This window comes from Typopeltis vanoorti, chromosome 11, assembly GCF_054136105.1.
Source record: "Typopeltis vanoorti isolate ZY-2024b chromosome 11, IOZ_Tvanoo_1.0, whole genome shotgun sequence".
Classification (NCBI taxonomy): Eukaryota; Metazoa; Arthropoda; class Arachnida; order Uropygi; family Thelyphonidae; genus Typopeltis; species Typopeltis vanoorti.
In genome coordinates, this window is record NC_143559.1 from 16763797 (window position 1) to 16789486 (window position 25690).

Genomic DNA, 25690 nt, shown 5'->3' on the forward strand with positions numbered 1-25690 from the left:
TTGGGAATGGGTTGAATATAGGCCAATTTCCAGGCTATGGGATAGATACCAATGGAGTAAGTGTATATACAGGCAACATAGGATAGGAGACTTTGTTTGTGTCTAATATATAATATAAAAAATATGTGGAAAATTTTACACATTATAATAATGGTATTTTCCAGCAGGAAACATCTTTAAAAAATAAATTATTTTCAACATTTCACTAGTAAGATAATTAACTTTCTGAGGAAGATAAGCTGTTGCTATTTGGAATTACAGCCAAAGCAACTAAGGCTATGAGGCCAGTGTATTATGTCTGTTAACTGCATGTGTTCTTTTGATCAGTTTGCCTTTTTTGGAAGAGAAAAACCTTCCACCTCCATACAAGACAAGCTAGCTCACCTGTAGTTGTGTAGCCCTTATAAAGGTTCTTTCCTTACTAGATGAGATTCAATTCCAGGTCTTTCCAGTCAAAGGACATTGATACTGACTGCACTCTGGAGGCTTCAGGAAAATAAACATTTCCTACATGACCAAAAAAACAAACACTAAACCTGGTTTGTACACAAAGTTGTTGTGCTGATTAAACAGTTTTCAGTCTGATAATAGTAAGAGTTTACCTAATTTAATAAAAACAAGGAAGATATCTGTAAATTATGTGTATGTATGTGAGAAGGGAAGAGAGAGCTCTATCTTTTATAGATGATTCTAAATTATTAAATATAGCTCATCTTGAAAAACAAGACACACTATGAAGCCATCATTCTTAATGAAAAGTCTAGATTTTCATGGCTTGTGGGATACAAGAATTCAGATTATTCATAAGCTTTTGTGTCAGGTAAATTTGAAAAAATTTGTCTTCCAAAGTACAGCTTATTAATTCAGAGAATATGCTAATTTGTAACCCAGAGCAAACTCTTGCCTTTGATAACTGAAGATGAGAATGGCAATCCAATTGCAATTTTCTTTACTGATCAAAATTCTATATACAGAGAAAGTATGTAGAATTTTCATCAGTAAAAAAAAATTTTATGCATGCCTAAGTTAAAGACCTGCAGGAAAAAAAGCTGAGGCTATGTTAATGTATCTAAATGAAGCTGTGATTGAGCTCCATACCTATTCACGATCTTTCCATAGCAACAATTAAGGTTAGCTTAGTGTATAGACTTCTTTGAAAATCTAAATGTGGAAATCTCTACCTATTTTGAAGGCAATGAAACCCATTGGTGCCTATGAACCCACAAAAGGCAACCGAGAAAGAAAATGGAAATGCTGGTTTTTGTTAGTTAACTAAACAGCAGAACAATAAGTAAATCCTAGGCATATAGAAATGCTTTGAAAAAAATCTGGATAAAAGGCAAAGCTAATAAGTATACTCTGGATTTCATGACACAGAACTAGTCATCAATGACACTATATTTCAACATAAAGATATGCACAAATGCACATGGAGAGAAGACAAGAGGGGGAAAAAAAGTCCATTTTTGTTAATAGAAATATCTTCACACCAGTTAGAATACAAGAGCATAATTGGTATTTGAAATTTTAAGTGATCACTTACTTTTAAGATTAAAATGAATATTACATTGAAAAGAACAATATGAAAGAAAGTTTTAAAAAGAATTAAAGCTGAGCAGCTTTTGTCCATCAAAAGAAAAAAGAATATTGAAATGTTTCTTGAGTAAGTCAGCAGATGCCCTAATAGGCTTCAGCCATGTAAAAGTAATGAAACAAAAGTCATGGTAAGAATACAAGGAGTGTTCAAAAAAAGAGTGAATTTTTGTTATAAAGACTTTATTGTTCATTTTACATTTTAAGCACTGTCTCCCTTCAAAGTAGTTCCCTCTACTGGTGATACACTGTTCTGAACATTTCTTCCATTGTTGGAATGCTTCCTGGTGGGATGGTGTGCAGTTCTCTTATTGCATTTTCCTGAATCTCCTCTATGGTTTGGAAACTAAGTCCTCTCAAAGTGGTTTTAAGTTTGGGAAATAGGAAAAAGTCTGCCAGGGCTAAGTCCACAGAATAGGGTGGATGGGGCACAACGGATGTCTGATGTTTTGCCATTCGCACTGTCGTGGTGCAACATCCAAGTCTGGTTTCCCCACAATTCAGGCCTCTTCCTGTGCATAGCTTCCCTCAAATGCACTAAAACTTCCTGGTACAACACTTTGTTTACCATCTGACCACATGGTACAAATTCATAATCGATGTTGCCTTTCCAATCAAAAAACACAACCAACATCATCTTGATCTTTGACCGACTCATCCATGCTTTTTTTGGTTGAGGAGACCCTTTCCCCACCCACTGCGACGATTGCATCTTGGTTTCAATATCATAGCCTAAACCCACATCTCAATTTTTACCAAGTTTGCAGCAGAATTGCACACACACACACACGTTGTTCTTCAAGCTCTTTCATTGTTACTTTGTCACTAATCCAACGGACAGCTTATGCACGTGCTCACTTAAGTGAATATAACTAGACAACTAATGCTCATAGCAGAATGGGACAAATGGCAGATTGTTGTCAGAACATGCCGTTAGGTGTGCTCTCTGTCATCAATGACACTAACTTTCTAAATAGCACACCAGTTGGTGCGCTATTTAGAAAGTTCAGTCGTTTTTTTTGAACACACCTCATATATCAGGAAAGTGGCAAAATATTCAGGAGGCTACTTAAAAAAATGGGAAAAATGCAAGAGGGTAGACAGTGAAAAAAAAGCCAACATGAAAACTGAAACAACATATTCTAGATATTTGGAGTACTTTTAAAGTTTTTAAATGAAATAACCAGTATCAGAAAATATTTAAGAGGAATATAATCATAAGTGCATATCAGTATATTATACAGAAGATAACTTTTCTTCTTCTTCATGTAGTTTCCTCAATGCGAGGATGCAACACCATGTCCTTTCTGTTGGCAGCTCTCTCTCTCTCTCTCTTTTTTTTTTTTTTTTCATAGTCACATGATCCTGTCCATGATCTTATATCATCAAACCATGTCCTTTTTTTTACCTGTTGATCCTCTTCCCATAATCTTTCCTTGTAAAGCTGTTAGTGTCCCCTGTCCTGCTGATCCTCCCCCCCCCCCCCCAATTTCCTGCAAAAAAAATTTCCTTGTTTTCATTCTCTGTAGTACATCTGCATTGGTCACATGCTCTGTCCATGAGATTTTCAGGGCTCTTCTTTAGCACCACATTTTAAATGCCTCTACCTGTTGTCTTACTCTCTTCTTGAATACCCAATCTTATCATTCTCTTCTTTGTCTCTATACCCAGAGAACCTCTGAGCAGATCTTTATTTTTCTAGAAGACATCTTAGCTATGGTGGTTCTTATTTTTATTTCTATATCTTGTTTTCCATCTGTAATAAAGTAGGTACCTAAATATTTGTATTCTATTGTATGCTCAATTTTTATATTGTTTATGAATATTTCTGGCTGAGATCTATTTTCTTTTGAGATTCTCAGAAATTTGGTCTCTTTTGCATTTAAAAATAGGCCAAAATCTTTACCTTCTTCAAGATATCATTAAAAACCTGAAATGTGGAAGGGTAGTTGGGGTAGATGATGTCTGACCAGAAATGTTCAAATATAAAAGTTTTACACAGAGCTACACTGCTTGATTCAGAAAGCATAGTCTAAAGGTAAAATTTCAGATCATTGAAGTAGAGTCATCATAGTGCCCATCTATAAAAAGGAAAATGTGAAAACTGAAACTGAATGTGAGAATTACAAAGAATTTACCTACCAGTGTTTGTAAAATTTATGCTAGCATACTAAAAGAGGCTAAGAAAATTGTGGAGAAGATAAGTTGGATTCAGGCCAAATAGGAGTTGTTGGAATTAGATTTTCACTCTATGAGAAATCCTGGAAATATAACAAGGATCTGTATTTAAGTTTTGTAGATGAGATGAAAATGCTGCAAACAAAAGAAAGAATGACTGTGTGAAGAATAACTTGACTGAATGCATGGTACTCTAGTGTCAGAAGCTAATGAGTGTTCAATTTGCTAAGAGATATATCAACAGGTGTATGCAACATGTGGAAAGAATATCGTGAAAATAGCGAGAGGATGAAGAGTTAGAGGTGCATGAAAACGAGGGTGAAGAGCCGTTGCATAACCTGGATAAGAATTTGTCTATATGGACAGATGGAACATCAGCCCGTTTGCTAAAGGAATGTTCAGCTGAATTGGCTATGCCTTTAACATGGTTGTATAACTTGGGTCTCAGCTCGGGAATGGAAGGAATATATGATAGTTCCATTGTACAAGGCAAAAACTGATGTGTCTAACTACCAACCTATCAGTATCTCTGGTAAGGTAGTGAAGATTTTAGAGAAGTTGGTAAGAATTTGCATACAGAAATGGATAGACAAACAAGCTGTACTCTGCAAGAAGCAGCATGGGTTTACTAAGGAAGGTCATGTTTTAGCAATTTGCTCATATTTTATAACAATGTTACGGCCACGTTGGATAAAGGGAACGGATACACTATGATAATGTTGGATTTTTCTAAGGCATTTGATAGAATAACATGAAAGGCTGTTGTATAAACTGGGGAATATGGGATTGGAATATAAACTCTTGACTTGGATCAATGGATGGTTGACAGACAGATATCAAAAAGTGATATATGGTAGGTGTCAATCTGCTAAATTTAAGGTGACCAGTGGTGTACCTCAGGAAGGGTCTAACAGGTGATGTGCAATTGTTTGCAGATGATGAGAAGATAGGCAGGGCAATCAGGGATGCTACTGCTATCCAGCACTTACAAAATGATTTGAATAGGCTGGAAATTGGGGGAAAAGAAAACGGCTGTCAATTTAATGTTAGTGAGTGTAAAGTTATGCACTTTGGTATGATGAGATTTCCGGCAACATACTATATTAGTGGGGTTATGCTACAAGAAACTGATGAGGCTAGGGATGTTGGCATAATGGTGGATAGGAATTTGAAGTTCAAAGGTCACACAACAAAAGTTTCAAATACAACTCAGAGGATAATTGTAATGTTGAAGCGAACCTTGACATGCAAGGATAAGGAATTCATTTTGCCTCTTTATAAGGTCTTGATACAACCACACCTGGATTATTGTGTGCAGATTTGGTCTCCTGAGTTCTAAGGGGATAAAGAAGCTGTGGAAAGGGTGCAAAGAAGAAGAAGAGTTACAAAATTATATGTGGGATTTAGATTATAAGGACAGATTTGCGAGTATGTGGATTGCACCAAATTGCAGACTCTAGTTAACAGGAGAAAGAGGGGTGATATGATAGAGGTTTATAAACTTTTAAATGGGTGTTGATATTGACAAGGGTATAATACAGACTGACAAAAGAAAACACTGTTTTCAAGAGATTGAATTATATTGAAACCATCCAAATATTATATTATCATCACCAGTTTCCTGATATGTACTTCCAAGGGATGTTGCAACATACAACATAATTCTGGAGTGGTTCTGACTTAATCAATCCACCTAAGACCTTGGTCTTAGATGGATTGATTAAGTTATTCCTTGGTCTAGATCTTATTCTTGGCATCAAATGCCTGTTTTGCTGACCTTTTTCTCTTCCATCTGTTTAAGTAACCATGCCACCTTAAATTAGCACTGCTCACACATTCTGAATTCTAGCAATGTCAACTTCTTAATATTTTCATTTTTAATATGATTCTGCCATTGATGACATTCTAAGAAAAATTAGCACCCTGCTAATTTTAAATGGGTGTTATAGGATATCATAGGATAGCTCCCAAGTATGCAAAAATTAACTACTACTGCTATTGGACAAATGTGGACTATGAGAACAAATCTGTGATCATAATCTAAATCCCACATATAATCTTTGTAACTCTTCTTCTTTGCACCCTTTCCACAGCTTCTTTATCCCCTTAGAACTCAGGAGACCAATAAAGTTTAATTTTAGACAGTTCAATTTAAGAACTTTTGTTTTATTCATTTTTATTTTAAGTCCAACATTATCAGTGCCTTTATCTTCCCTGGTTGTGAGGAAATGCCAAGCAGACCCTAGCAGGTAAATGTTTAATCACCAGAGCAAGGCCTCCAGCTTCTTCCCCCACCCCTTTCTTTCCACATGCATCCTACAGAGCCAGTTTCTACTCCTTTTGAGGATGCAGCAGTAAAACAGTTTTCCCTCAGGCCTGGCAGCCAGATAGTTCATGGGACCAAACCCAGTTGTTATATATCTGTTGGAGGCTTCCTGATCAGCTAGTGGATAATCAGCTGATGGAGGTGGAATTTATATAGTTGCCAAGAGAAAATTACCTGAAAAAACATGTTATAGGGGATTTGAGAGTGTTGGATCTGGTAACAGCACCATAAGATATATCCATAACCAAGATAGACACTCTGCTTCCAATTGGAGAGAGTGACCATGCAGTCTTATTCAGGGAAGTTGCCGAACATGTGGCATTCTCTGTTGAGAAAGGGTTTATGTTGAACTTGATAGTTCAACATAAACCCTTATTTACTGAAGCTTAGAGGGCATAATGAAAGTTGCAAAAACTGCACATCATAGTACTGCTATGATAAGAAGTACTCTAACATGTAGGGATAAGGAAGTGGTTGTGCTGCTGTACAGAACAGTGGTCAGACCCACTCAGACTACTGTACTCAAATTTGGTCTCCTGGTTTAAAGTGCGATGTGGAAACATTGGAAAGGATCCAGAGATGAGTGACTAAGACAATATCAGAACTTTGGAATGCTGGCTATGGAGAGAGGTTGAAGAAATGTGGGTTGCGGAGTTTGGTGAATAGGAGGAAAAGAGGTGATATGGTAGAGACATTTAAGTTAGTGAAAGAATTTTGTCGGATTAATCCAGATGGGATTATAAAAAGAGCAAAAGGCGAGAGGGGAAAAAGCAGAAGCCATCCCTGGAAGTTATGTAAGAAAGTGGTAAAGAGGGGTGTGAGGAGTAGATTTTTTACATGGAGAATTGTCAGTGGATGGAACGCATTACCAGAATGTGTTGTTAATGCAAGGAGTGTTAAGGATTTTAAGATTCAGTAAGATAAATATGTCGTCAGTTGAATGAACCTCCCACAATGAATCTGCTGACTCCATGGAGGTTGGAGCAATGCCATGGCTTGAGAAGTTAAAAGGAAAGGATGTCAATAGTGCATGGGAAGTGGTCAGAGATTGTTTGACAGAAGCAGTATTAGACTGCATACCCAAGGTTAAGAGGATAAACTAACTGGAGATTAAGTGGATGAGTAGAGATATAGTAAGAGCTGGAAAAAAAAACTGAAGAATATAAAGAAAAAGACAATCAGCATACTTGTGAACAGTACAAAGTACAAGTAAGAAGGCCCAAATCTGATTATGAGAAAAAAAATTAGCTAAGCAGAAAAAATAAATCCAAAAGAGTTTTTTCATTATGGAGCAAGTACAAGGAAAAATGTCTGTGCTAGGATGCCTTTAAATGTCTGAGTTATTGAGTAATCATTTTGCAAAAATGCATCATCCAGGCAGAGATTTTGCAGTTGCTGATATGCATATCAAATCTGAGGTGGATGAACAGGAGGTGTTCAGCATACATATTGAAAAATATCAATATGAATACAACTGAGGGACTAGGATGGCATGCCAGCTCTTGTACTGTGTGAATGTGCAAGAGAAAATTGCATTGCCTCTGATGAAGTTGTTCAATCTAAGCCTCAGCTCTGGCAAGGTTTATCATAAAGTGATAATGGAATTAGATAAAGAAATAGCTACACCATGATCTTGCTGGACTTTAAAAATGCATTTGACAGAACATCACATAGAAAGGTATTACAAAAGTTGGAGCAAACTGATATGGAGCTATTAGCATAGATGGGGAAGGGGCTAATAGACAGACACTATATACAGTACTTCTACTCTCTGGTGGAGTGGAATCTAAGAAAATGAGGGTAACTAGTGGAGTACCTAAGGGTTCTATACTAAGGATGCTACTATTTAATTTGTATGCTGATGATGCAATACTAGGGAAAGCAATAGTTGACAAAGGTGATGCAGATATCCTGCAGGATGATTTAAATATATTGGCATTATAGGCAAAAGATAATGTCGGTCAATTTAATGTTGCAAAATATAAAGTTATGCACTTCGGGTTGAAAAGGTTACATATCATATTGATCTATCAATATGATGAGTGTATCATATTGATGGTACTGGATTGCAGGAAACTGGGGATAATGGCGAACAGAGAGTTGAAGTTCAGGGCATATCACAAAAGTTGGTAAAATAGCTCAAAGGATTACATGGATGTTGAAAAATGTGCTAATAAGTAAAGATAAGTTATTATTCCTCTTTATAAGGCCATGATTCAGCAACGACCTTGAGTTCCCTGACAGTGAATGAGTTAAGGAAAGATATGAATGTTTTATGTGTATAATAGTTAGTTTGGGTCTCCCACAATGAGTCTCCAGACTCCATGGAGATACCGCATGATAATGATCATGCCTAGAGGGGCACTGAGTTAGTGGTATGTAGGAGAGCACTGTCCAAAGCTTCACTTAGTCTAGAGTCTGGGCACTGTGTGTGTGTGTGTGTGTGTGTGTGAGAGAGAGAGTTCACAAATCCCTCACCCCAGCTGCATTTCCCTGCTCTTTGTTTCCTGAACCAATAATGCTAATATGAAAGACAATCATACAAATACTAGCATTTTAACTGTGGATATAAAAATATATAAACTCCTCACCACCACCCACTCCCAAATTACACCCCAACTTTTTTTTCAATAAAAAACACTTTCCAAATATATTACATACATACATAACCACCTCCAACATCTAAAAAGCTTGTTTGTTTCCATTCAAAACATTACTTCTTTTCCTCTCAACTCCACACTTTTGAGTGTACTTTATGTACTTTTATGAGTCTCAGATCAGACCAACCTTAGAATGATGTTCCCACATTTGGGGAAGTCCAACCAAAATCACCTTAAGAATTCTTGATGATGAAGAGGGCAATCCACTTGATAGGTGACCTTTCCCTCACAGACTCCCTTCAGTCACTTTCCCATAGTCGCTCTGTTTCTGCACTGTGCCTTTTCCATATGTACTTTTATGGAAAAGGCACAGTGGGCATTGCTCCTCTGAATTGACCACTACCATTCCTCCATTTTCTTCTAATCATCTTAACATCTCCATCATGGTGATTATCACAACTTTTCAGCACACTCTCATAAGAACCGTATCAATAGGCTACTATTTCCTCATTACCAACATATGGCACAGTAGTGTTATAGATCCTGTGAATTTTCATGTGTGGAGTCATCATAAGCAAATCAGTGTTTTGATTATGCAAACTGTCATCTGCATAATTTAGATCTTCCATCCATGATATAGGTTTCCATTTTATTTCACAAATTTTACTTTATACATTTCTTTTATTATTCTCACATATTCGTCAGAAATTGTATAGTTTTTATTGAATAATTATCCATAATGTCTATCGATACTCAAAATCTTTGGCAAAATCTATAAGACAATTTATTTTATAGATAAAGAAGTTCTAAATCCTATAACTTGTTCAGTGCTATTCCTTAAAGTAAAAAATTGTGATGTACAGTATTTCCACTGATCATAGGTCTCCTAAATTTCAGCTAGTTTAATTCGGCCATACTGTTTATGGTTGGGTGTATTTAAATTGATAAAGATTCTGTGGAAATCCTTTAACTAATTTTAGCATAATCTACTGACTACTCCACTAGATACTGGTTACACTGATGTAGTCAGGTAAATAAGGAGGGGAAAAAAGTAAACTACAGACTCATTAAAAAAAAAAAAAAAAAGATAACTATTTTAAAAGAAAACAAGATTAGGGCTAAATCAAAATTCATCATAACATATGCCAGTTACATTAATATTCATAGATACCTACTTCTAACCATCAGGCCAACTTCAGCTCGCTTAAAACCTCCACTGTTGCCTGCTGTACATCCATACTTGCCTTGATCATCCATATGAACTTCTGAGACATAAAGAGTACCATTTTCCATAACGAAAAAACGTTTCTCATCAAATCCATTAAGAACGTTGTCTTTATCCCATTGAATTGTAGGATGGGGGTCACCAGCTGCTTTACAATGTAACATTGCTGGATAGCCTTCATAAGCTTCTGTATCCGTAGGATGAACTGTAAACTTTGGCATAACTGGAGAAAGGTAAGGAAAAAATATACTTTTAATATGTATATATGAATCTAATTTCAGTTCATAGATTTCTTTCTTTATGGAAAAGTACTGATTAAAAGGAAGAATTAAATTTTCTTTAATTTTACAATATACTGTATCTTTTAATATACATCCAATTCTCCATTTACACAGTAGATTGGCTCCAGAAAGAAAGAAAAAAAAATGTGTAAATGAAAACTGTATAAAAAAAGAATACAGTACATATGAAAAAAATAGAAGAATGGCTCCAGATGTGAAAACCTGATACGAACAATAAGTTATTTTCATCAAACAAAACATATGAAAATCATTGAATAAAACTAATTTTAATGGAATATTTTTTTTAAAATACTTATTTAAAGTATATACATATGTATCTTTCTTAAAGAAAATAGTGTGTCATTAATAAAACAGAAATTCAAAAAAGCCCAAATACACCCACGCATATGGTTATTAATTAAATTTTATTCGCCGCCACTTTCTGACAGCAGCCACAGTCTTTTGTGTGAGACTAGAATTAACCTCTCATGCATGAATTTTTATATTCATTTATAAAAAAAATTATAATGATGATACAGTACCATTTAATCTTACAGTATTACCATGAATTCATTAATTTTGCTAAATTTGTCCTGTATATATTAAAAATTATGTCCTCAATCTGAGGACATCATTTTTATGTCCCCTCCTATGAGCCCTTATGCATGAGAGGGTTAAATCACTTCCATCACTTGAAACACTGGCTGTCCTATTCACACTGCAATGGCAAAACGTAATTTTCTATTTATAAAAATCAAGTGGATATTAGATCCAGCATTATTTCAAAGCGAATGTAGAAACTATGAAAATTTTGTACAAATAATTTGACTAGAGAGCTCCCTAGTGTGGGCCACTTTAGAAAACATGCATGCTGTCAGGAGTCTGTATATATGCTAGTCTGACCCGTAAATGCCGCCGGGCATATTCCCATAAGCTCTCGTCAACTTATTTGTACGAAACTTTCATAGTTTCTCCATTCCACTTTGAAATAATGCTGGATATAATATCCACTTGATTTTTATAAATTTTGCATCACTGAACTGAAGCCTTTTGGCTCTTTATTTTAATAAATACTTATACCCACCGACCGAGAGTTCGCTTATGAAGAATACACCTCTCCGACGTTTCAAGTTCTTTAGTATTGAAAGAGATTTTTTGCTCTCTTAAGGTTTCTTCCAAGTCTAGCTCCCGGTGAGGGGATTTAAGATTTCAGGGGTTTGCCTTGAGAGGGTAACTTGAGTCTCCGGGAAATGTGTTTTCTGACGTGGCCCGTGTAGGGCTTTGTCAGTGGATGCTTTTTTCCTGGAATATGAGCAGTTCTGCTTATGTAGGGTAGGGGTCACTGAGTGGAACCAACGTTGAGTTGAATGATCTTTCAGTCACTCGTAGGGAGTGGTCCGGGGAAATTGCCTAGATTTGACTAGATCTTTGTATAATCCTTCATTTTTCCCCATACATGACTTCAGTTCACGTTTAAACTGTTCAATATTTGGATCATGTGCAAGAAAATGATTTTGCAATTTACTAGCCATTTGAAGCCCGTCTTTAATTAATCCTGCAGTGAGTGGAATCTCTTTGTTATCATCACTTTTTTCTTTTTCATTGAGATTCTAGGATAGCTTCTATTATTTCGTGATCAGTAACAACCTTGTCAACCATCAATTCTTCAACATCTGCAGACAAAAAATCATCAAATTCTTCTCAGCCAACTGATCTAATGATATTGGGATATTCAGTTGTATGCAAAGGTACAGGGTTTTTCTTTTTCACACATTCTGGCCAAGTAGCTTTCCAGCATGCATTTAAAATTGATAGTTTCAATTCTGATAACACCAACTTAGTAAGTTTGATGCAATCCAAAATAGAAAATTTCTTCCTCACATCAATAACTGTCAGTATATCCTTATCTAGTTTATCCAAAATATATTGTAATATTCTTGTTATGTAGTAAGTTTTGAAGGTAGCGATCACACCCTGGTCTAGTGGTTGTAGTAGGTGGAAGAAAACAAAATTCCACATTTGGATGTTCTAAAACAGGATGGCCAGGTGCATTGTCTATAATCAATAAAACTTTAAAGTCCAGATTTTTTTTTCATAAAATGGCATTTAACTTCTGCAACAAAACATTGATGGAACCATTCATTAAAAATTTCTTTTGTAATTGCCTTTCAGTGCACTGGTAGCATGTTAAAATCCACACCTTTCATAGCCCACAGTCTTAGAGATCGATTAATAAGTAATGGTTTTAACATATGATCTCCTGAAGCATTGCTGCAAAATAATAGTCACACAATCTTTAGCTGCTTTGAAAACACCAATTAATTGTTGAGATACACCTGGCCATCCTTTTTTCTGATTTTGCTATATAAGTTCTACTTTGGCATTTTTTTCCAAAAAAGGGTGGTCTCATCTGCATTCCAAACTTGATCAGGAGTGTAGCCACCATGTTCAATAATTTTGGACAGTTTTGAAAGAAATTCCCTAACTGCCAGCTTGTCTGCGAATGTGGCTTCTCCTTTTATTTTTACATTATGATGCACGCATCTTTTGAGAAATTTTGTAAGCCAACCTGTGCTTTGCAGAAAAATCACAATTGTTGTTGATGACATTTCTGTCTAAAGTTATTCCTTCTTGTGAGTAATCTTCTATCCACGTCACTAGGGCCTTTTCCATCTTACTTTTATGTCTCTCATATACGATGATGACTTGGCACCTAATTTTGTTTTTGGCCTCTTCATTTTTCTTAATCGTTCTCACAGTATCTTCGTTCAATCCAAAATATTTACCTAAGGATATTTTGAATTGAAAAAAAAATAGATTTTTTTTTTGTTGTTGTCGGCACAATTGTCTACATTCTGTAGCATAGAGTATTTAACACATTGAGGGGGTTCCCCAAAATTCAAGTTTAAGTACATATGTACCATTCTAGGAAATAAATATAATGGAAATACCTTTTTTAACAGAACTGAATTCAAGCAAATTTTAAAAATAAGGACCATTTGAACTGTGTTAAATCAAAATATACAGTGTAAAAATAGAACCGCTTTTGTTTTTTAAACCATGTTATTTCGAAATCATGTAAAAAAAAAACTGTATGAAAAGAGAATTAGCTCTACATACGTATTTGAGTATGAATGGTTCTAAAAAAAACATTTTAGAACCATTCTAATTCTTCTAAATGACTACTAAAAGTATCAGTCAATGTGACAGACTGGCATTTAAAAATATAGTTACAATATAGTAATCACTTCATCCATTATTATGCTTTCTTGTCCAGTTTAGTGCAAACACGTGGAAAGGCTTATGTGTTGACATTACATATTATTTATTTTCATGGTATTGATGACAACACAGAATGATAAGAAAATAATATTTATTAACTTATTTGCTGATATTTCGCTGGTATTATATCCAGCATCTTCAGAGCACAAAAACAATGTCACAGTACAGGAAACAACAACAATTTGGTATAACATTGGGACTAGTTTAAAAAAAATTGTAACGGACAACACAAGAAACTAAAGTCCTAATTAGGTGCCATCTATGTTGGAAAAAGAGAGAAAACAAATATTAATTAGATCCTAAAATGAGTGTCTTCCAGATTTTTGGGAGACAGTCAATATATATTTACTTATCATTCTGTATTGTCATCAATACCGTGAAAATAAATAAGTTTTGTACAAAATACTAGAAAACCAATGCACACACTTATACGTCAGAGAATTCTTGTGTTTATTAGATAAAGTTATTCAGGGACTCATATATAAACCATTTGTCATTAATTTATTATGCTTTCTGTCTTGTAAAGATTTTACAAATTAAGTTGAACTTGGTTATAATGAGCACCAAAGGAGTGAAAAAATTTCCATGTTATAATCATTACTCATTATATTAGCAGTGTGTTAAATCTATCTCCTATTTTTTTTTTTAAATTCTCAATAACTCGATTAAAAAAAAAAAAAAGTATTAGAGAAAAAAATATAATTATATACCTTGAAATTATTTCTATGAATATGCTTGTATAAACAAACCACAGTACATTTAATATTAAACACAAATTATTTGTCCATAATTTTAAAACCATACACTTAATACTAAACAGTTTATTTCTGAATAATGAAAAACTACTGGTTAATAATAAACAATTTTAATTTGTCTTTTTAAAATTGACAAAGATGGTATGTCAGTTTTTAAATCGATCAACAGTTGTTACATACAAAATCGTCATGCCCAAATGGTTTAGCAAATGTTTCTGCTTTTTTGAACCTTCAAGATTGTAAGCATCTGTTGATAATCCAGGACTTCTTTGTGTAGTGAACCATTGGAACAATACTACATCGATGTTTGTAAGCTCACACTTTCTATTTATTTTTTATTTTTTGGTTGTGTTGATATGTAAACATCTATATTCTTCCAAAATGTCTATATTGTGAAAGAGAACAAAGAAAACTTTTTTACATACTTCAACATTTTTCACACTAAGTTACAACTCATGAATGAGACAGACTTTCTTTTAGTAGACATGTTTCCAACAGATTTTATAGTCATGGCAGTGTTCGGATAAAATAAGGGATTAGGCCGCAGGCTAGACATTGGAGAGGTAGGTAGTGAGGGGATGGTCCCCAAAAACAAGATTAGGTTATAAACTGGCCCATAATCTGATCCAGGTGTTCATAAAAGCTAAATTACTCTTTTCATATTTGTCTGTTCTAAGAATTCAGTATTCCAATTTCTTGAGCAATTAAGAATGTTTACGTAGTTACCAAAATTTACACAGTATATTTGTGTAATGTGCTCATTGTAAAAGTGAGCACTTGTATGGGAATATGCATAAAATTAAAATCATTATGACTTTTTGTTTATTATTTCTGTGATCATTACAACAAAGTTTGACTGTACTAAGTTTCAGGTCACTGAATTATGAATGACAAATAGTTTACTTAAACATCACACAAATTAACTCTTCTCATGAGGGAATAAAGTGATCTCAACTTCAATCCCTTAGTTAACTGCTCCTTGAGGGGATAGCATGTCAACTGGAGTTGACCTGAAACAAAATTATCAATGTCTTCTTAACTGACCAGTAAACTGATTTCCCAAATTGACCAATTAAAAAGATCACTGCATTTGACCATATAAAAAAACACAAAACACTAACCTAACCTAAAGCTTTCTGGTAAGTAAGCATGTATCTCATAGCCTCAGAAGTTGTCAAAAGTATATACATTGTTAGATCCTGAATGAAGGAATCTTGCAAAGAAATCATTCATTCAGGATTTAACATGATAAATATTACTAATTAAGGAGATACCTGCACATCAGCTAATAATTATGAGAAATTTCTTTATGTTATGTGATAATGTGTAGTCCATATGTGCCATATGTTGAAATTTATTCCTGTATAACTGAAATGAGAAGCGGAGAATTTTGTGTCAGAATAGTAAGAATTATGTAAGGGAATTGTTAAGTTATTTGTAAATTCCACTAAGCTGTCTAGTACATTACGAAATTTCCAGAAAGATTATAAGTAGTAATAAATAATCCAGAATAATCGTGTATAATCTGTACGAGTCGAGCGTAGCGATGGAGGCTGTACCTACGCGGAAAGTGACGTCAGAACAACTACCTGGAATAGGGTAACCTAACAGATTAGGGAGAGTGTAGGATCACCCAAGGGGCATGAACAATGGGGTTCATGGGTAAAAAACATATCGAATAGAGGGCACCCAATAGGGTGAATAAAAGATGATGCACACGATATTGCGGGGCTTTTTCTTCTTCGGTTCCTGGATTCCAATTTAGGAGTTTTGATGTCGGACGACAAGAGCTATTCTTGAGAATTTCCAAGTGAAGCTGATCATGTTATGATGGCCTATGCAGAATCAAGCCTTCGAATAAAGTCCCATCGAGGAGAGCAGAGAAAATTTCCTGCGGAGCAGTAGACAGCACGCCACAGTCCGGAAATGATTCAAAGAAAAGTGTAGTGCATCGCCAGGTGCAAAAGATGGCCGATAACTATATAGTAAGGTAATCCAGATCTACACGAGATGGTGGCATGAAATCTGAAAGGATCCGGTAATGTAAAGAATTTCATTTTATGTTAAAAATCGCTTAGAAGAATAAGAAATTTGTGTATACTGTAAACTAAGGACACTAATAGAGAACTTTTAAGTGAGAATTCGATTGAATTAGTTAAGACCACGTGGAACAAAGAAGAATTTTTGATAGGCAGTATTTTGATTGAGAATAGCTAGGCTTGACTAATGAAATTTAGAATTAAGATGGTTATTGATAGAGTATTAATGAAAGTGTTCAATGTGTGTTCTGTGAATAACTTGTGAAAGGAATTATATCCTAGTAGTGTTATGCTTATACTTAATCTTATCTTTTCGTAATTGAAGGATTTAGCTTACTTAATTTTATTGTTGTGATATAGTATGAACCTTAACTTAGAGTGAGTTTTATTCTATTGAGTATTTGAATTTTCTTAACTGTAAATGTTTTATGCTTTTCCAATAAACATGTTTTGTACCTTATACCTGAGTTTATGCCTGATTACGAATTCAAACCACCACTTATGAAATAGAATCTTTTGGCTAGAAGGAATTAGATATTATTGCTTAAGTGAGATTTAGGTCACGACTGCTAAGTGAATCTACAAGGTGAGATTATAGGATATTGGCTGGCGCAGCATAATAAAAATTTTGCCAATATCCGGAGAGGAAATAGATCTGAATTAATATTTTAAAGGCACAACAGTAGATTAGAAAGAGGTCTATTTAGAGGTAGAGAAAGACATAATATAGAGAAAAGTAACGACATAACATTATTACAAAAATGTCTATTTTACTTTCAAGCGAACATAAAAGAAGCAAACCAAAAATCATAATTATTTGCTGTAAAGAAGCTAGATATTAATCAGCTAGAAGGAAGTAAAAAAGCCATTTGAAATGCAAATAAAGAGTAAGTATAGCCTGAAGGGCTACCACTTATATAAGCAAAATTTACAGCAACAATGAATAGTGCCTTAACCAAATTGGTTTTTGTAATGAGGAACTTTACTAGAATTTATTAGTGAAATTAACTTTGGTTTGCTACTAATTCACCATTTCCTGACTTAGAGCCTCAAGAGGCATACAGAATACTATTACAGCTCAACACATAGATCACATTATAGATCCAGAAGATAAAATGAAATTTTAATTTCATTTTATCTTCTGGATCTTTTTTCATTTATTTTTGACAATCTTTCATCTCGAGTTCTATTTTAAGTAACTTCAGTTTTCTTCTGTTCCTTGAATATTAATAATGCCACATTCCTTTCTAATATAATTCTACCATCAGGTCATTTCTGCTAACTTACCTCTGAGCTCATCTACGTGCCATCCATGTGATACACAGCTTGTAATCTAATTTTTCCAAAATGCATAAAACTTTACATTTCTTGACATAAACTGACACCATTAACTTTTGTCCATACTGACAGCCTATTTAAATTGTCCTGCAAGCTCTCCACATCTCCATGATTAATTCTACCTAATTTTGCATCATCAGCAAACAACTGAATATTTCCTTTCAGGTTATTTCCTATATCATTTATATACAAATTAAACAGCAATGGTCCCAGCACTGAACCTTGCAGCACATCACTTAGTCACCTGTTTTCGCCTCGATTCTGCTCCTCCATAATACCACTTTTTGATGTCTGTCCAGAAGCCACCCTTTTATCTACTTAACCAGTGTCATATCATCCCCATTTGTTCTAATTTGCATAATAGAGTTCCATGTAGTATTCTGTCAAATGATGCCTTTGCAAAATCATCGTGTAGCTATTTCCTTTATCCAACTCAGCTGTTACTCTATTATAAAAAGTTAGTAATTAAACTTGATCCAAAATCCAGTTTAATTTTATACATCAGTTACACATTATTCTGAAGATAAAATATCATATTTTGTCTTCAGATGCCTCTTTGATGCATTCAGAAATATAACATTGTTTGACTTCCTTAATTGAGGCAATGGCATTAACAAACACTTATTGAGTATTATAGATTTTTGTCACCTAACATTTTGGAATGCTTGTCCTTTTTATTACTATTTATCTGTTTTCTCTTGAGAAAATATTTCTCAAGAGAAAACAAAGTTCATTTTATAGCTTAGTATTTTCTTCTTACTATAGTAACATTTTAATTATTACTTTGGTGATTAAAATGCTAAATCATTTAACTATAAATGACATCAGTTGCTTGCATCAATGTTGAAATAACAAAAGCAGAAATATTAACTATTAATAATTCATTTTTATTATTAAACTGTAATTTAGGTTTTATTTGAGAGAATGGAAGTAAAAAGATGCTAGTTATAATAATATCAACATTAATAAAAGTAGAAGTAACTATCCTTGTTCAAGATATCAAAGCGCTATTTAGTTAAGTAGCTCTTTGACACTTTAGTATCAGTGCAACACTTAAATTTCTGTTAATACTCACCAATAACATCAACATCAATAGTTGCATTAATAACACCTTGTGAATTAGTAGCAATGCACATGTATCGACCTGCATCCTGACTTTGAACACCATTGAAATGAAGAGTACCATTGTCTTCTTTTACATGAGGGGGCCATTCAAAGAAAGGCTCTCCTTCTTTAGTCCATCGTACAACAGGTTTTGTTGCACCTCTTGCCTTACAATATATCTTGGCTGTGGAACCAAGTTCTAATTTTTTACTGACTGGAGATGGCATAAATTTTAATTTTTCTGGTAAAAGAAAAAAAAAAAAGTGTTGTACATATCACTTCACAACAACAACAAAATAATAATAATAAAGATTTTTGAAGTGTTACTGAAATCATATCATTGTATGCTATGTTTAGTTATCTCATTTACTTATTACAGAATAATGTAAGAAAACTACTTCAAAGTTTCATTACTGATATGAACTACCATATTTTTATTTAAGACTATATTCCAGAAAGCTTTTATTCCAGACACATGAGATAATGTAATTAAAACCTTATCACAATTCAAAGTTAAAATAGGAACACACTTGTTCAAGTAACACATACTATGAAAGTATGTGTTACTTGAACATATACAGTCCAAGAAATTGTCCAGTTTCTTGGACTGTACATGTTATATGAACAAGAAACTAAGTCACTTTTTTTTTCTATAAATAAATATGTATTTTTTAATGAAAATTCTCTCCATAAAATTAATATCCTAGATTATATTACCATTGTGAATGGGCTAAAGGTTAGTCCGAGAATCCTGCTGTAGAGATCATACATGGTAATTTTTCATGTAATTTCAGTCTCCAATAAGTAAGTAAGATGGTAGTCTTACACTGCACAATAAAAATCATCTACCACTTAACAATATTAACAAATGGCCATCCATCTCTCTCTCTTTCTTTGACCATATACAAATTCTCCCATCCAATGTACTCCAAAAGTTAACACATTCAAGTAAGTCTATGCTCAACAAGAGTGGATATACTTGCAAATGAAATGGATGAAGCCAAATCAGTCAGCAGTTAGTAATGGAACTTAATGAAACATCAGTTCATCGTGTAAGAAGAATAACTTCAATCAATAAAGAAAGGAGACAATTTTTTTTCTTTCTTCTCTCATTCTGCAGTCCAATAACAGTTCACCATGCATACCAAATAGTAATTCCTAATGTTGCCTAAAAAGTGATTGTATAGAATACATCGAGTATTCTGTGAGAATTTATTCCATGAAATAAGTTTCATGGAAACGGAAACAGAATCTGTCAAAAACTAATTCACAATTACTGTAAACTTTTAATTCAACTTAACAGAATTTTTTTTTTTTTTTTTTTTTGTTCTCACCATAAGGCCAGACAAGCTACAGTATATAAAAAATGTTTAATAAGTTTCAAGATGAATTTTCTGTAAGCATATTTAAATATACACAGTCTTGCCATAAATACTGTTACGACTTCTGCACACTCCTGAGCTGCCCACAGAATTGCACGAGCCAGTTCTGTTAGTGCCATCATGCACAGACAACATTCATGCGTTTATCAGTAGAAAGAGAGTTGTCTAGCTGTATGGGTTAATGTGCAGCGCAGAGATTATGAGAACCATGTAACTGTAATAGCACTTCACAAGGTTGGGATGCAGTACAGTGGTTATCTTCAACAAGCTAAAAATACTCAGGATCAGTAGGATGTTTGTGTATCACACCTATTAACCATTATAATGATACAGAAGACATACATGACCACCAACGAACAGGTCAACCATGCTGCATTAGGATGCAACAGCTTGCGAGGGCTGTGAAGGCACCTCTGCCATAATCCTGTGAGAATGCAGAAAGTGATGTAGTGAGAGATCAATGTTTCACGGAAAATAATGTCACATACTGATGACCTGGGGTTGAGAGACTATCATCATTCTACTGGACACTTCTTTACACCACAACTTATGCAGCAGAGGGTGATAAAATCAAATGCATTTCTCCAGCAGAACACAAACAGACACAGAAATATCCTCTTCACAGATGAGAAGATTTTTGCCATTAATGAGTGATTTACCTGCCAAAACGATTGGGTATATGTCCTGGATGGTCACACAGCACCCAGGATTCAGTGATGGTTTGGTAGGTATGTGACATATCAGGGATTATCCAAGTTGTATTTCTATGAGAAAGGGAGTCAAAACCTCTGTCAAAATGTATCAAGACACTGTGCTGGAACCTGTGATACAGTCCCTGAACAACACCTAGTTTTACAGTAGGCAATGGATCTTTCTACAGGACTCATCCCCTGCACACAAGACAAGGACCACACAACAATGGTTGGAAGCAAATGTGTCCGATCACATAGCATCTGATTGGCCATCTGGAAGTTCTGATCTGAATCCATTAGACTTCAAATTGTGGTCAGAGCTTGAGAAAGTAGCCTGCAAGTGGATTTGGAGCATTTCCACTGGATGTTGTGCACACGGCTGTTGACATGTGGCCTCACAGACTTTGAGCATGCATGAAGGCAAAAGGGGACATTTTGAACATTGAGTACTACTGGTTTGTACATGCTGAAAGCTGAAAATGATTTACTAATAGATTAAAGGTTTATGTGCTGTTCAAGTTATAACAGTATTTATGGATAGACTAGATACACAGTCTCAACAGATAACAGATCAATTTAGAGGAAAATTATTAATCGGATGCTAGTGAAGGTGTAACTCTTTAATGTAGTACTATCATAATATCCTGTAGATATCAGGAAATTGATGATGACATATTTCATAGTTTACTGCATAATGTGTGGAGCATCACTTCAAAACAAATTATATAAAGTTAACTATGATTGTTATTATTACATGGCACTTAAAAGGACTCATTGCAGGAGAGTACTCCATTCAACACAACTATCCACACTACTCAATCCTTCCTTGATTGCCCCCCCCTTCCCCCAAGGAGCCAAAAAGACAAATACATCTCTACATGACACAATAAACTGAAGTTTGGAAAATAGCTATGCTAATGCTCTCAAAATACTCCATATAAAAACTGCCCAAGGGATGCAGTACTATCATAATATCCTGTAGATATCAGGAATTTGATGATGATGATATATTTCATAGTTTACTGCATAATGTATGGAGCATCACTTCAAAACAAATTATAGAAAGTTAACTATGATTATTATTACATGGCACTTAAAACTCATTGCAGGAGAGTACTCCACTCAATCCACACTACTCAATCCTTCCTTGATTGCCCCCCCAAAAAGGCAAATACATCTCTACATGACACAATAAACTGAAGTTTTGAAAATAGCTATGCTAATGCTCTCAAAATACTCCATATAAAAACTGTCCAAGGAAGAAAAGGGGGAGGAAGAAACCATTGTAGCACCTTTAATGTGTTTGTAGATTTTTTTTTCTTACGTAAATTTTTAAGTAATCCATACACACATACAGTTAATTTGAATATTTCAAAAATATCAAGGGAAGTTTGATTTTGTTAAATCAAGTTTGTCTATTAGTGGTACGTTAGTAAATAATGATATGATATCAAAATTAACTATTATTATGTCTGAATTTTAAAGGATGTGATTTTTTGCTTGAGATTGAAATGAACAAGTTTAATATTGATCATGTTGTAATACCATGAAAAAAAGCCAGATTCAGGCCAAATAGATGTCCAAACTACATTTTTATTTTATGACATACAGTGCGGAACTATGCAGAAATAATCTAAAATTTCTAAATGTGGAAAATGCATATGATAAGGCACCAAGAGAAAAGTTGTTCAAAACACTATATATATATGTTAAAGATACCAAGCAATTTTAAACCTGGTTTTACTCCATTTTTTCCAAGTAAGCAAACAGACAAAATGTCAAGTTTGAACCTGCAATTTATGCAAGACTAGCTGATCCCACAGGTAGTGCAAGACCAAGGCAACTCGTGGTAGAGGTAGAGCAAGCTCTGATCACTAATCTTAATATTTACCCTTAATGCCAAAACACATCTCCAAGAAGGGGATGTATGATGTTTTGTATTAAAGGCAAGGGGGCCATTACCCAGACCGGTTTCGACCTTTATTGAGGTGGGTGAGAGTGAAGAATAAACCCATCATCGGCCTATTGAAAAATAAAGGGGTCAGAGTGTCCCCGAAGAGAAGTAAAAGAGGGATAAGGAAGTGACAGAGAGGTCAAGGTGGGGTGCTGGGGGGGGGGGAGGAGAGGAAGCAGAATAGGATGGGAAGGGCGGGTGGGGAGGTAGGGGTAGGGAAAAAGAAGAAAAATAGGCCTCAGCTCATTATTCTCATCTTGCTAGCTTAAGGCTATCAAGTGATATTTCCTCACCCTCCTCGGAGATCTGCCTCAAGAAATCAAAAGGACCACGGAGGTAGCCGGTGCCCAGGTGACCCACCCCTTCAGGGCAGCCTGCCTCGAGTTGGTCTGCGCTGTCTGGGTTCACATTGTTCACAAACTTGTTCACATTTGACTTGAAATACTATTGATGGTATTCTTTGGGAAACGTGGTCGAAGATGGTTCCAGAAGGCAGCAGTGAAAGGGATGAACAAAGAAGAGTAGAAATTTGTTCTGTGGATTTGGAGTTGAATGATGAAAGGGTTAGCGGCTGCATGCATTTGGACAGATTTTCAAGAGGGCGGGGGGATTTTTAATGCCAATTTGATGAACAGCAGCTCTAGAAGTATTTATAGAAGGTGCAGGCTGTGGAGACTGAACTCCTGTGTGAAAGTGAGTGGAGCATATTAGTGAGAGAGGGAGTTATCGATCAATCTTGGCACTTTCGTTTTTCTGTATACAATTCAGCATTTTTAGGGAGCTCTTAGGGACACCACCCTAGATATGAGAGCAGTATTCAATGGTATTCTATTTACATATGATGTAAATGGGATATTATATAGAATATATATCCTGCTGTTGGAATTCCAGGATGTACAGGAACTAATGTGTAGAAACTTTTTCCACTTGGTAAATTAATATAGACAATTCTGATCTAGAGTATATTAATAATAGTGATAAATAATTTTCATCTGCATATGGAAACTATGACTTTTGCATTAATTTAACCTCATTATCTTCTCGAGTCTACCTTTTACTGATGAGGTCAAAATTGGTCTGGGCAGTGACCCTCTCTATAGCAGCATACACATACAAAAGAAACTATGGTGTGCATTATGAGATACTAAGAACAATTAATGTGAAGCCAATACCCTCTCTCTCTCTATATACACACACACACACGAATGACCTAGCAGTGAAGATATTTGATGCACACACTCTTTTGCTTATTCAATGGTAAAGGATTAAAACAAGAATATAAACTGCCTATTATAATGTACAGGAAGATAGTTTAATGTAATTTATGATACACACTCCCTTCATGCTACTCATTATATATGGATCACATTATAAAAGAAAGTGGCATTAAACCTGACATCAAAATTGGAGATAATCAGCTCCTCTCTTTACTTCATGCAGATGATGATGTTTCTTTATCTGAATTGAATAACTACTGTAAAAAATCTGGTATGAAAATAGGTAAGAACACAAAAATCAGTAATTGCATTCTCAAGAGAACCTATACAAAATAGAACAAGTAAAACATTGCAACTATTTAGGCACAATTTTTAGTGAATATGGACATAGATAAAAGAATAAGCAAAGCAGTAGGATAAAGAGTCAGATGAATAAGCTTATATGTAATAAGACAGAGAAACAAGACACTAACATACAGAACTTGAAACCAATTTTAAACTTATGTATCTAAGAGTTAGGTCAGAAATAAAATTGATGTTTCTGAGTTATGAGAAAAATCTGCAGTCTGAATATATATCAAAGATGGAATCATGTTAAAATGAGGATACTAGTAAGAAACATGACATTATCAGCAAGAATTTGTGACACAACTAATCTAAGATTGTTGAAGGTTAGAAGACCCTGGAATATGAACAAAAGAAGATCTAAGTTTTAAAAGAGGTATACCATGAGTAGACATATCGATACAAAATAAATAATGGAAAAAACTCACGTAGAAAGATTATTTAATAGTATAATTTTCGCCTGTGTGTCACAGGCATCTTCAGTACATTAAGCTCAAAATTAAACACTAACTGACAATTCCAAAAAGCGACACCTAAGTAGCTGGTGTAAGATAACTAAAAAGGTCAATAACTTTCCTAAAAAAAAAAATTAATACAATAAAAAGTTAGGAAAGATTAGGTGATTTGTAAAGTACTATCTCCCATAAAGGGGATAGACATAAGCCGTCGGATCTGTTTAAGTTAGGAGAATGAAGTAGAGTTTCACATGTTTCTTTATAAAGGCATTCCATGAGAAACTGACTTTTGTGAAGAACTCTTGTCTTTCTCCAATGAACTCTGTGTCTAGTGAAGATGGCATGTTCAGAAAGTCCAGACTTTTCAGGTTTAAAGTATTCAATATAAGATTGGTGTTCTTCTAGCCGAATAGAGACAGATCTTCCCGTTTGTCCGAAATAAGATAATCCACAAAAGCACGGAATCTGGTAGACACCTGGATGATTAAGATGTGGAAGCTTGTCCTTCGGAGAAGTGAGAAAGGTGGAGATTTTTCTAAATGGTCGAAAGGCAACAAAAATATTCAGTGGTTTTAAAACTTTTGCTATACGTTCACTGATGCCTTGTACATAAGGGATAGTAATGCACGTTATTTCCTCTGTGTTTGAAGAGGAAGACATATTAAAACTACTAAAAGTTCTTTTAATGAAGCAATTCTTATAACCATTAGATAGAAAGGAAGAAGTTATATATTGTAGTTCTTTCTGTAAAAGATCGTCTGAAGAACAAAAGGAGTGGGCCCGATGAACCAGTGTTTTAATAGTTCCTGCCTTTTGACTGGGATGGTGATGAGATTCCGCATGGATATAATGGCCTGTATGAGTCTTCTTTCTATAAACTGAGAAATGTAAGTTACCATCTGGTTTGGCAAAGAATTAGAAGAT

At 34.7% G+C, this 25690-nt stretch overlaps 1 protein-coding gene across 2 annotated transcripts in view; it reads right to left on the bottom strand.

The window, feature by feature from the left end:
* The window catches only part of LOC150101332 (inactive tyrosine-protein kinase 7-like), a 340607-nt gene that overhangs the window by 25688 nt on the left and 289229 nt on the right, over nucleotides 1-25690 (bottom strand). For both annotated transcript variants that reach the window (XM_090400047.1, XM_090400046.1), the window contains exons 8-9: nucleotides 18693-18962; nucleotides 9873-10145 (exon numbers count right to left, since the gene is read on the bottom strand). In XM_090400047.1, the coding sequence (XP_090256173.1) occupies nucleotides 9873-10145; nucleotides 18693-18962 (543 nt within the window). The remainder of the gene's footprint in view (nucleotides 1-9872; nucleotides 10146-18692; nucleotides 18963-25690) is intronic.